Source organism: Heptranchias perlo, chromosome 32 (assembly GCF_035084215.1).
Source record: "Heptranchias perlo isolate sHepPer1 chromosome 32, sHepPer1.hap1, whole genome shotgun sequence".
NCBI lineage: Eukaryota > Metazoa > Chordata > Chondrichthyes > Hexanchiformes > Hexanchidae > Heptranchias > Heptranchias perlo.
The window spans coordinates 16,633,549-16,645,571 of NC_090356.1; the positions used below are offsets into that span (position 1 = coordinate 16,633,549).

General features: G+C 39.6%; 1 protein-coding gene across 2 annotated transcripts in view; it reads right to left on the minus strand.

Moving 5' to 3' along the window:
* Window positions 1–1,469: 1,469 nt before the first annotated feature.
* ints11 (integrator complex subunit 11) overlaps window positions 1,470–12,023 on the minus strand; it is a 31,383-nt gene continuing 20,829 nt past the window's right edge. For both annotated transcript variants that reach the window (XM_067970480.1, XM_067970481.1), the window contains exons 14-18: window positions 10,318–10,425; window positions 8,013–8,074; window positions 7,770–7,912; window positions 5,677–5,806; window positions 1,470–1,914 (exon numbers count right to left, since the gene is read on the minus strand). In XM_067970480.1, coding sequence (XP_067826581.1) covers window positions 1,846–1,914; window positions 5,677–5,806; window positions 7,770–7,912; window positions 8,013–8,074; window positions 10,318–10,425 — 512 coding nt within the window. In that variant the 3' untranslated portion in view covers window positions 1,470–1,845. The remainder of the gene's footprint in view (window positions 1,915–5,676; window positions 5,807–7,769; window positions 7,913–8,012; window positions 8,075–10,317; window positions 10,426–12,023) is intronic.

The following is a 12,023-nucleotide window of genomic DNA, read 5'->3' on the forward strand; positions in this document are numbered from 1 at the left end:
TTATTTTAATTTTGTCTTCATAGGAAATTTAATCCTAATTTTTGTCTTTAGTTCCCAAGTTTTAGTTTGTATTTTAGTTTTTGGGAAAATGTTAATTCAAAAAAATATTTTGCTTCCATCTTTTCAGGAATTTATGTTTCAAAAATGTCATATTTGTTTAATGTCTCAAAACTTATAAGAGTGCAAGAAATATTAAGAAATAATAAACTGGGGTTTGAATGACAACTAAGGTCTTTGTTATGTTTCAGGAAATTCTGACTATTTTTCCCACAGAAAGGATTTGAAAGAAAAGTTTCTTTAATGTTGGGTTTAAAAGCAAAGTGTATTCTCACACGTTTTAAAAAGGGCACCTAGACATAAGGCGGTTAATATGCTAAATAAAAGTTGCTTTCTTGAGAAACTAAACAATGAACAATTTTTTTAGTTTGGTTAGATAATTGAAATATATCTCACACCCATTGTGTTGGAATGTCATTTGATCCCTATCTGACTTTGAACAAGAGATAGAAAGATAGAGGCTGAGACACATGCTGGCAAAGAGGCTTTTTGAAACAGGATGCCGTGCGGGCAGTCAGATTTTTAAACAGAGAGCTCAAATAGAAACTGAGAAAGTTTAAAAGGCACTCCTCCCATAAACCTTACTTCCTGTTGTCACAATTTTTAAGGTAACGACTGGTGCCAGATGTAGGCACAACGTTCTAAGAGGCAAAATACCAAAAGCGATGGATTTTGCTCCTGAATCTAAGGCTTGAGCTATTGCTTGTGGTGGTGAATGTTTGCCAAAGTTCACCTGGATGCGACCAGCTCGTGTCAGGACCCTCTTCAGATTGGAGGGTGTGAGGACAGCCTGGCAGCAAGTGGAAGCGGACTCAGTCGGAGGGGTCTTACCTTTATTGGGGACCTTGAAGCCTCCCCAGTGATTGTGGCCAGCAGCAAAGTCTCATGAAAGCCTAAGTGCCGGCAAGAAAAGAAACAAAACACAATTACCAACAAGGGCCCAGAAAAGGTCTCAAAACATTGACCTTCAACATCTGGGGGTGTTTTAAAGGCCCTCCTGCCTGAAGGTCCACTGAGGGACCGCATTCCCATCAGGTGTCCTAGGAATGTTGGGTACTTGACATACAGCATGCCTGCTGGCCACAAATTGGAGCAGCGTCCTTTTCCGTCCTCTTTTGAATAGCTTAATAAAGCTTACGCCTGCTTCAGACAGGAGTTTCAAACACCCAGCCCAGGCTGACTGGAAAATGGAATGGAGTTGAGTTCAGATGGCAATAAAGCAGGATTCCTTGCCACATCATTTCCCATTCCATTAATCCCTGTGTCCAAAATCAAGGAGTAAGGGACACAAACATTGGCCTTGAGTTCTCAAGGATACAGATATCCAACAGACTGCAATGTTTACAAAAGCCAACCAGCCCATCTCTGCACAGCAGAGGGCATCATGAAGAACCACAAAATTGACCACAAAATCCAAACTGTACTTTTTAATTTTTTTTTTTGCAAACACATATCATATATCATGAGTTTCGGTAAAATAACAAACTGAAATAAATCAGTGTGTGAGCCACATCCCTTCTCAATTCCCAACCCAACCCACAGAAACATACCTGATTAGAAAAGCAAAACGGAACCACAGCACAGTACATTCATTAACCAAAGGCAAAAAGTCACTCGTGTTGTGTACCTCGGCCCCCATCTCCAATTTTCTATAAACTATAGCGTATTTAACATAACTCCTTGGATCCTAATATGCATGTTTCTTTTGAATAGGAGGCAAATATAAAAATATCAAAACGGTAATCTTTTGATGCTGGTTTATTTTATCTGTTTCTGCAATCCTGTGGATCAGAGAGCAATAGACTGAGGCAGCCCTTTCTTTAATAGGGTTATCAGGTAACTGCCCAATTCTTCATCCTAGAAAAATAAAAATAATGAAGAGTCAGTAAGTAGTGCATTGTTTACTGCATAAATTCACAAGCACCATCGAGAGCGGGGCCTGTTTCTGGCTGGGGCAGAGATCTCCTTGTACAAGAGGTTGAAACCTGGTAACATTAATCACGGCCAATGTGGTCTCCTGGACTAGTTTCAATTGTCTAAGGGGCTGGCGAGGAATTTACCAGATTTCCCCCCCCCCCCAAATTGGCCTGGGTTTTTAATCTGTTTTTTCACCTGTCCCAAAAGATTGCATGACTCCGGCTCCATGGCTGGATGGACCAGGTGGTCTTTTTTTGACTGTTGTGTATATTCTAGAACAGCTCTGTTATTAAAAAGTTTTCTTTTTCATTACCTCTGTGAATCACTTTGAGGTGATTTTCTACGTTATAGGTGCTAAGCAAATGTAATTTATTGTTGAAACAGTTCATCAAACAGAATGCAATGTGTTAACTAATAATTGTACTTTAGTTTCACTGTGTAGGAATTCCTTTCCTGACCACAGCTTTAGTCAGTTAGAAACTTTATAAATCAAATGACTTTTCAACTTGTACTTTACTCAAACTTGACTGGGTTAAACTTTAGTAGAAATGTACTAGGTGTAATTTGCATTTTGTTGCAGATAACCATTTGATTATTTTCTCAATGTGCTATCACATAAAATGTTTGAAAGACTTCTCTGGTGACTACATTGTACAGTCACCGTGCAGCCATACCTCTGAATAGCTGAAATGGTGACAGGAAAGGACTTCTGGCACAGCAGCAAAGTGGGAGCCAGAAAAATGAAACATGTTCAAAGAGCAGTAAAGTCCTGGCCAGTTAGCAGATAAAATAAACAATGTGGCGACTGCTGGGATGGTGCAAAGAGGAAGAAATCCTAATCGCTCCACATATTATCAACAGCCAAAGTCAGAAACAGGTGGCAATTCCACCAACCCACCTCCAAGTAACGGATCACCCAGTCAGTATTATTGTGGGTACCTTGCCTGACCGATTTCAAATGCATGCAGTTGCTTACTGGAAAATTCCACATTTTCTCATTTAAGTAATAAAACTTGTCTTGGGTCACACAAGTTTATGCAGCACTACAGATTTCTAATTACATAATTTACACATGTCCCTGAGCAGGTTAAAGACATTGTGGGAATTCACATCTAAATAAGTGAACCAAGCATCTTGACAAAAACGAACAAAAGACAAGCTGAGAGACAGCCAGGCCCAGTAATTAAACAAAGACATGACTGAGCAACGTGATGAAAAAAATAAAGTTACTCCTGGGTTTAGTTCCCTTTTAATATTGCTGTCACCGGTTTTAAAAGATTATAAGGTAGGGGGAAGAAGTAATCACTGTAAATCATCTGTGATCTCTTTGGGGAATTGAGCAAGTAAATTGTCGTGTTGGTGGAGCGAGTTAACAAACTACATAGTGAAGAGTCAATCGTAATCATAATCACAAAACTTCCAAGAAACACAATCCAGGTGGTATAATTTCAGAGGACGTTTTGTAAATATAAATAACTGGTTAAATGGTCAACAAAAAGAAGTGTTCAGTCAGCACCAATTCCCACTGAGGTGACCAGGAGAGATGAGTCAGTTCTGCTCTGTTGCACACTTTAATCCAGCTGTCACAATCTAATCAGCAAATGGCACAATCACTCACTCAAATTTAATAACACTAATATGGAATTACCATCAATCTACCAATTTTCCCAGAGATGGTTGCTTCTTAGTTTGAGCGACGGGAAGACACCAACTATATCCAGTCAGCTGTAATCTTTTATACCTTCATTATAAAGAATCGGTTTACGATTCCACTACACCTAGCACGCAGCAGAAATCTTCGTCTCATATGGGAAACCCTTAAAGGAGAAGTTCTCTCAATATAAAGTACAACACCTGATTAGCTTAATTTAGAAACTGTGTAAAATCTGCATTTCAGTGCCACTTTTAAGCTCACACACTTCCCATTAGGTATCCATGTTCTTAAAACCCAAGCATGCAATCAGCTAATCACATTTGCTGATTTATATGGTTTTGTCTCCTCTTTTCAACCTTGCTGGTGCTCTGCACCTTGGGGCTCCCTCCTTCTGACTTGTCAATAAATGAAAAACCAGTAAGGAAGCCAATCAGTTTCAGAACTGCTCACTGTAAGGGGCATTCACTGGTAACAGTTAACCAATGAGAGGTCTCTGTGGAATGAAGACATTTATATTACACAGCTTCTATCAAACGTGACTCTTTGCACATTTTTTCACTTAACTAGAGGGGAGGACTCAACATTGAAACGACTCCCTGTGCACCTGCATATCTTTTATGTACCAACTTTAAATAAATAATACTTGCATTTATATATTTCCCCTCCTCTTCTCCTGGAGGTGTTAGCTGTTGACTTCTGCTGAGATATAATTTACTTTCCCCTTTAAGCAGCTATTCAAACTTTTAATATATTGAAGCAAATTCAGCATCCAGAATAACAGTGTTTGCTGGAAGCTTCCAGCCTTATGATTTAAATACAGCTACCAAACAAAATGGTCACATAATGGATAAGTGCAAATATGACACAGGACTCTAGAAAGATAAACTATCTACACGGCAAATTACTAAAATTTGTTTTTGGAAATGCAAATGTCAGAGTTGCAGGAACTGGGCCTCGTCTCCATGACAGAATAAATTATCCAAATTAACTGGTCTCCCATGAAATTGCTCACAGGTAGTCTGGGGTCTGATGTTTAGTTACTAACCTGACCTGTCCCTTTCAGGCCACTTGAGTATTTCTATGGCGAGCTGGGTCTGGATTTTCCTTCACTATACCATCCAAAAGTGGGAGAGAAGGAGGATAAATGGGGCAGGGAAGCTTATCACTGGATCCCCAGAGGAAAATCCAGAAGCTGGTCTATACAGGTCTTGAGATCATTTAGATGTTAATTGTTGTTAGTGAGAGAAATGTACAGATTGTCAGGTGCTTGTAAATTCTGTCTCTAGGTCAATCTGCAAACTATCTCACTAACAGAAACTAACTTGCAATTGATCTCAGAATGAAATGACTGCCTTTTTTTAAATAAATGATTCTCACACCCTTTTGCAGTGAGAGAAAGATAGTATTCACAGACGTATGGACTGTGCCAGAGAAGATCCCCGTGTCACTATTTGAGGGTATGCGCCTCAACTTTTGGCTCCACACCTTGGCAACCATTTCTGATCATCCTGTGGGTAGACCAAGCAGATCAGAGAACTTATACTGGTGGGTCTGCTCCTGCTCTTGGCTAACTCAGCCATTCATAGACGAGTTGGGTGATATGTTGGTTCATTGGCAAAGATTTGCCATGTTTCAAGCCCTGGGTGATCTTGGAGTACTAGCACAGAATGTCCAGCAGTTCGCTGGAAGCATACGGCAATGGTGGGCATTGAAAGGGATTGGCTGATTCCGTCAATGTAATTTGATAACTGCAATTTAAGTCACATTTCTTTACTTGAGGATGTTAGTTTGGATTTTAGTTAGTGGTGTCCTCTTCCTTCTTGGAGGTGGGGGAACACTTTTAGATGCTTGTGGCGGCTTTGGATATTACCCAATCTCGCCAATCACTGATCTGTACAAAACAGGACACTTGAGAGTGTGACAGACATTCTCAGAGCCTTTATCGGGATACATGATAATGTGTGGAATATTCTAAACCGAAGGCTAGAGTTTGCAGGATTCCTCAATCCACATGAAAATCACTGACTCTCCAAAGTAGGTTTACTCACCTGGTAGGTCCAAGAAACGAGCACATCTTTAGTACTCTGATCATCAGACATTGCACTGATTTTAATGAGAATGGACTCCACCATCACAGAGCCATCAGGGAGGTGCTGAATGGGATAGTCTTTCAAAATGCTTCAAAAAGATGATCAAGAAAGAAAAGAAGAAATAATAACTTGTTAAAAATTGACTGGTTGAGTTATCTTGGTACCGTTCGTATTTTAATGCTTTATAAACAGTAACTATTTCAAGAAACATTCTGATCAAGTACTTTCATGTCCATTAAGCCTCTCTCAGTTGTGAGAGTAGATATCTGAGCTACAGACATCTTCACAACATTGGTGATGAGGATTGTTATCAGTCCAATTTTCAGCCAACAGTCTATTTTTTTGAGCTGGCTGTTTATTATTTATTTTTAATATAAACTGAACAGCAAAAGCCCAGACTTTTGAGTTCTTGTCCTGTTTTTAGCTAACTTTTTCTGGTATTGTGAAGTTTACAGTAAAGTATTAAAATCAGAGCAATATGAACTGTTCCCGTGACTGTTAAACTACGATGGCCTCAAAATAAAGTTCAGTGGCACCAGCAATTATCACAACTGGACTAACTCTCTTTCCCTTCATTAGCTCATTGTCCTTTTTCATTTATCCCTCGCCTTTGCTCCTGGACAACAATATTCAGGCATATTATTGTTATCATTTATGCAAAACACAGTCAGATATATAATACCGAGAGCTCCAGTCCTTCTCTTCCTCCACCCGCTAAACAAATGGACATAAGTGCAAATTTCTATCATGAAGATAACAACATTTTCCCTCAATTTGCTACAGATGAAAAATTAACAAATGAGTCTGAGGTACTGTTCTCATCACCCAATTAGAGCAGCATTCACAGGGTAACTGGCCACCTATTGGAGAATAGGCAATTGTCACATTTTGGGATTTCTTTAAACATTTTCCCACAGGAACGATTTGGAAAGAAGCAACATTTAAATATAGGGGTTTTAAAGCATAGAGTATTCACTCAAGTTTTTAAAAAAGCACGAGACGAAAAATGGTTAAAATGCTAATGAGTTTGGTATTTAAGTGATTTCTACAAAGATTTAAAACAATAACCAATTTGTTAGACTGGCTTGGTAATCGATAAAAACCTCAAACCCATTATGTTGGGATGTCCCTGGTCCCAGGTGTGTAGCAGGGGTTGTCTGGAATAGGCCCACCCCTCTGGTTGTGTACACAGGGTGATAAAATAGGGACAGTAACACAAATTGGCAGTTATCTTTTTAAACAGAAATCTGTTAGGACAAGCTTTTGCCTACACTCGGAAGGTTAGGATGCAGGTAGGTAGAGAGAAGTTATTTAAGTCAAGCAAGACAACCAACTGATGTGGGGAATTGTAGCGTATTCATTATTTTGTATTATTACAAAAGACAAGTTGTACTGATTGAATTAAGTGAGACCAATCATAACTGTTGCTCTGTATGTTCATTTGCTATCTGAGAAATAAAACGGCTAAGTGTTTTGTTCTGGCATCGCTAAAAGTGTAAACAGTCCAGCTACTTAAAGATTGCAGAAGCATATGTGAAGGCACATGTGAAAGACACAATATCCAGTTTCTATACCAAGGGGGACGCATTGTTACATCTCTTGGGTAATGCTATCGTATAAGTAGATACTAGGGAATCCGAGTCAACTCTAGCACGGAAGGGACATGGGATCCAGTCATTGGAGCAACTGACACCACCAAACCTGAGACTGTATCTACAGCAGACCCCAAATTGCAACAGCAATGGAGAAAAAATACAGAGAAAATTGTCTTCATTACACCTCCTGCACTTTATCAATCGATCAGAAGAATAATTGGTTCTGAATCATATTTTGTTCTTCAGTTTTGATAAATCCTTATTATTGTGTCTGTAAATTTGGTGGGGTTTCTTGGTTATCATCTGGCATTTTCTATCTGTTTCAGCTGCTGCTCTGAATGACATTTTTCCTCGTGTAGCATATCTAACTTCACCCCTGCATTTTGCTACGGTTGCAATAAACACAAATGAAGCTAGTTATTGCCTCAGTTGACCTAAGTATGGCAATGTACTCACTTTTTCAGATGGTTGTATATTCGGTTTAAGGTGTCCTGTTCTGAGTGGTGGTCCTGTATCTGAACTTTGCATGTATAACGAAGATGGTGCTCACTGAGACCCAACTCTTTAACAGCCTGTTCAGGTGAAACCAGGCGAAGGCTCTATATGTAAAAGCAACAAGAGCGACTGACATTAATTTTTTTTTGCTTTCAAGTAAACCCCAAATTTACTTTAAAAATACATGAAACATACATTACTCACATTATCCTTTATAATCAGTGTACCATGCATTAGTTTAGGTTTCTTTGGATCAGGTAACGGACCTATAGAACAGGAAAAAAGTCATACAGACATCACAGCAAATATCAATCTCAGTAACTGTGTTTACATATCTAATCACTCACATTTCATGAAAACTTTGTTTTGTTACATTATTTTATTACATTGAAGTTTTGGTTCCAATGCTCTGCATAAAATTGTAATGAACTTTATTTTAATGCATTGAACCTCATTATAACAATGTAATTTTGTGGCTTCTCAGCTGCACTCACTAGATCCTGGTCAAGACCCATGTTCCTGGATCTCCAGGCTGTTACTTATGCACCTGAATTGTGTTTCAAACTAGCCCGGTCTCTGAATACAAATAGAGTGGTAACCTCCTGCATTACTGTCCAACACTGGCCTGCAACTCTGCTGTCTTTGAGCCCTGGTCAGTATGCTGAACAATCAAAATGCCAGTGATGGAAATGGAAAGTTCTTCAATTTGTGCTCCGAGTGTCGGCATCAGCTACTCTCAAGTCAGCTAATATACAGTGAAGCTATTTCTATATTACCTCAATAATGTTTCTTAACCTACACACAATAACAAAACTTCCACTGCACTTATGAGATATTTCCATTTCTGATTTCTTCTATTCTTGTGGTCGCACAGTGTTAATGAAACTTGGTCTCAATTGGTGCAGATAAGGGGATGTTTTTTATTGTACAGATTCGCTCTCGCTAGAAACTGAATTGAAAATACCCAAACTATTTCACTTAGGTCCCTTGCAGATATCAGAGATGATGTTAATTCCATTAGCTACACTGGAATCCAAGCCTCAGAGGTGAAAGGACAATGCACTAAAGTGTCACTTACTCTACCACCCTTGATTTCCTGCATTCTTAGACTTACTTTCTGGAACACTCCATTGATATCACCCCTGTAGTTATAAAACCGCATATCATCCAAATCATTGTGAACAATGCCACGGGAGATCGACTGCTGTCTAAAACGTTTTGCAATGCATCCATCACACTTTAAACTGAACATCCTTTAATGAAATATATCAAAAAAGAAAGTCGGTCATTAGCCACTAACTGACCTCAGAATATACCTAGCAATTAGACCTTGGACCTTAAAGGGACAGGCCAAGTTATAAACTGCTCCACCTTTGCAGAATAATATATTGTGCATTATCTTGTATAACGTTCCTCTCCTTATTAGACTATCATCTAATTTACTATAGCAATATCATGTGAGATCTGCCAGTGGTTTAAAAATAACACCTCCCTTGAACTCTTCTGAAGACAGCAAAATTAAACCATCTGCTCATATCTTTATTGGAATTTAATTTCTAAATTTTTACATTGTATTTATTGCTTTTAGTTGGTGTCAACCTTGGCTCAGTGGTAGCACGCTCGCCTTTGATTCAGAAGGTTGAGGATTCAAGTCCCACTCTAGAGACTTGAGCACGTAATCCAGGCTGGCATTCAGTACAGTACTGAGGACTGTCAGAGGTGCCACCTTTTGGATGAGACGTTAAGCCAAGGTCCCATCTGCCCTATCAGGTGGACATAAAAGATCCCATGGCACTATTCGAAGAAGAGCAGAGGAGTTCTCCTGCTGTCATGGCCAATATCCTTCAACCAACGTCACTAAAACAGATTTTCTGGTCATTATCTCATTGCTGTTTGTGGGACCTTGCTGTGCGCAAATTGGCTGCTGCATTTTCATTACAACAGTGACTACACTTCACAAGTACTTCATTAGCTGTAAAGCACTGTGGAATGTCCTGGAGTCATGAAAGGTGCTATATAAATGCAATTCTTTCTTTAGTTTGCCCCCCGTTTCTGAAGCGAGGACTCTTGCTGGGAAATGTTTCCACAGGTGCTGGTCGTCCTCTGATACCTCGCTCAAGTAGTTCTCCTTCATAAGTGAGTGCCGATAATAAGCGCTGGCCGGCTATTCGACACTGGGGAGCATCACTGCTGAACCCCAGCCTTTCCTCGGTCAATATCCCAATGCATCCATTTTCCAGTAGATATTACTGGAAAGTGGTCATAAACAGAATGCCTACACGATTATTTCCCTGGAGCAAGCTGTAGCCCCGCCTAGCTGAGTTCAGCTAACTCAGCACAGACCAGTGATCAAACCTCGGGCCTTCTTGGCCTGCGTGGTTCAGTTCCATAGCGGGCAACTGGCCAACTAAGCCATGAGCCAACCATACTTTTATTTATAAATACAATTTCAGGTCTTTAAAAAAATGAGGCCATTTTCTAAATCTTAAGGAAAGACCAATTCTATTACCAAGAGTTGAATCCCTCTTCAGCAGGCCGAGAGAAATATCCACAGGAATATTGGGATTAGTAACTATTGTAGCTGTCTCTCCATTGGCTGGCATGTAGCAATTAATACCTAGACAAAAAACAGGTAAATAAATATTAAAAGTCTTCTTTCCAGGACATTACACTAAAAGTGTATTTAAAATTACACTAGCAACAAAATATAGTTTACAAAGGTTAAAAGTATGAGGGAAATTTCACCCTGGCAGTGGCATGGCAGGACATGGCATGTGGAAGTGCAAACTGCTAGGACAGATAGGCCAGCAATAATGATACTGGGAAGGGCTTCCATCTGCTGGAGGAATGAGTGGGCTTATTCCTCACTGGGGATGGGAGGAAATTGCACATCTGAGGGGCATGTGTGGGCCCAGCAACATCAGATAATATTCATGAACTAATTGCTACTCAACAGGAACAAAGAAAAAGCAACATCAAAGATAACTTTTCAACAAGCAGAAGTGTGTGAGGTACATACGGTTTCCGCTTCATTTCAGCTGCGCAGTGAAATGGTTCAAACTGGTATTTGTAGGAGAGAAAAGGTCACTACTTCTAAAGTGTGTTTTTCTGGTTCATTTTTGTGCTTATTAAGGTGATAGATATCAGTGTTCAAGAACAAAAAATGTTTTTATTTTGGGCACAATTTGCTTATATCACACATATTCAAGGTGGGTATAGCAAGACCAAATACCCTGCCAGAGAACAGCACTCCTCCTATATCAGTGTGATTTTTTTCATTTCACACACCAGCCATCCCGATGGCCTCTCAGTGAGCTACCGAGTTAGTGCCAATCCATCCCATATTGTGGGCTGTTCTGGGCTTCGCAAACATTAGAAACTAGGTTGACACTACTCAAATTCATTTCACTGGGATCGTTACAGTTGTCAGAGAGAACACTTTTGTCTCAGCGGTCTGGGCAGGATTCAAATCCAGGTCTCTAGAGATGAAAGGGAAATGAGCTAATTCACATAGTCAGTCAAAGCCCACTAAATATCACAAATTCTAGCTAGAGTCCATTTGGATAAGGTTGTGCATAAGAGATTGCTGGTTAAAATTGAGGCATATGGAATTGAGGCAACTTTGTGGTATGAACAGCAAACTGGTTGGGAGGTATGAGACAAAAATTTGGGATAAAAGGAATATTGTTGATTTGAAAGGAAATGGCAAGTGGTGTCCCACAGAATTGCTGTTAGGACCCCAGCTTTTCACTTTATAATAAATGACCTGGCTTTGTACATAGAAGGAAGTATATTCAAGTTTGCAAATGATGCTAAGTTAGGAGGTATAGTGAACTATTAAGAGGAGGACAGATCAATTGTGAATGACAACAATTGTCTAATGTAATGAGTCTTACAACACCAGGTTATAGTCCAACAGCTTTATTTGAAATCACAAGCTTTCGGAGGCTTCCTCCTTCGTCACCTGATGAAGGAGGAAGCCTCCGAAAGCTTGTGATTTTCAAATAAAACTGTTGGACTATAACCTGGTGTTGTAAGACTCCTTACATTTGTCCACCCCAGTCCATCACCGGCATCTCCACATCACAACAATTGTCTAGCCTAACTGTGAGGTAGTACATTTTGGACTTAAGAATGGCAAATGGGAATCCAGTCTAAATGAGGAAGCACTAAGGGGTGTAGACAAACAAAGGAATTTAGTGTTCCAGGTATATA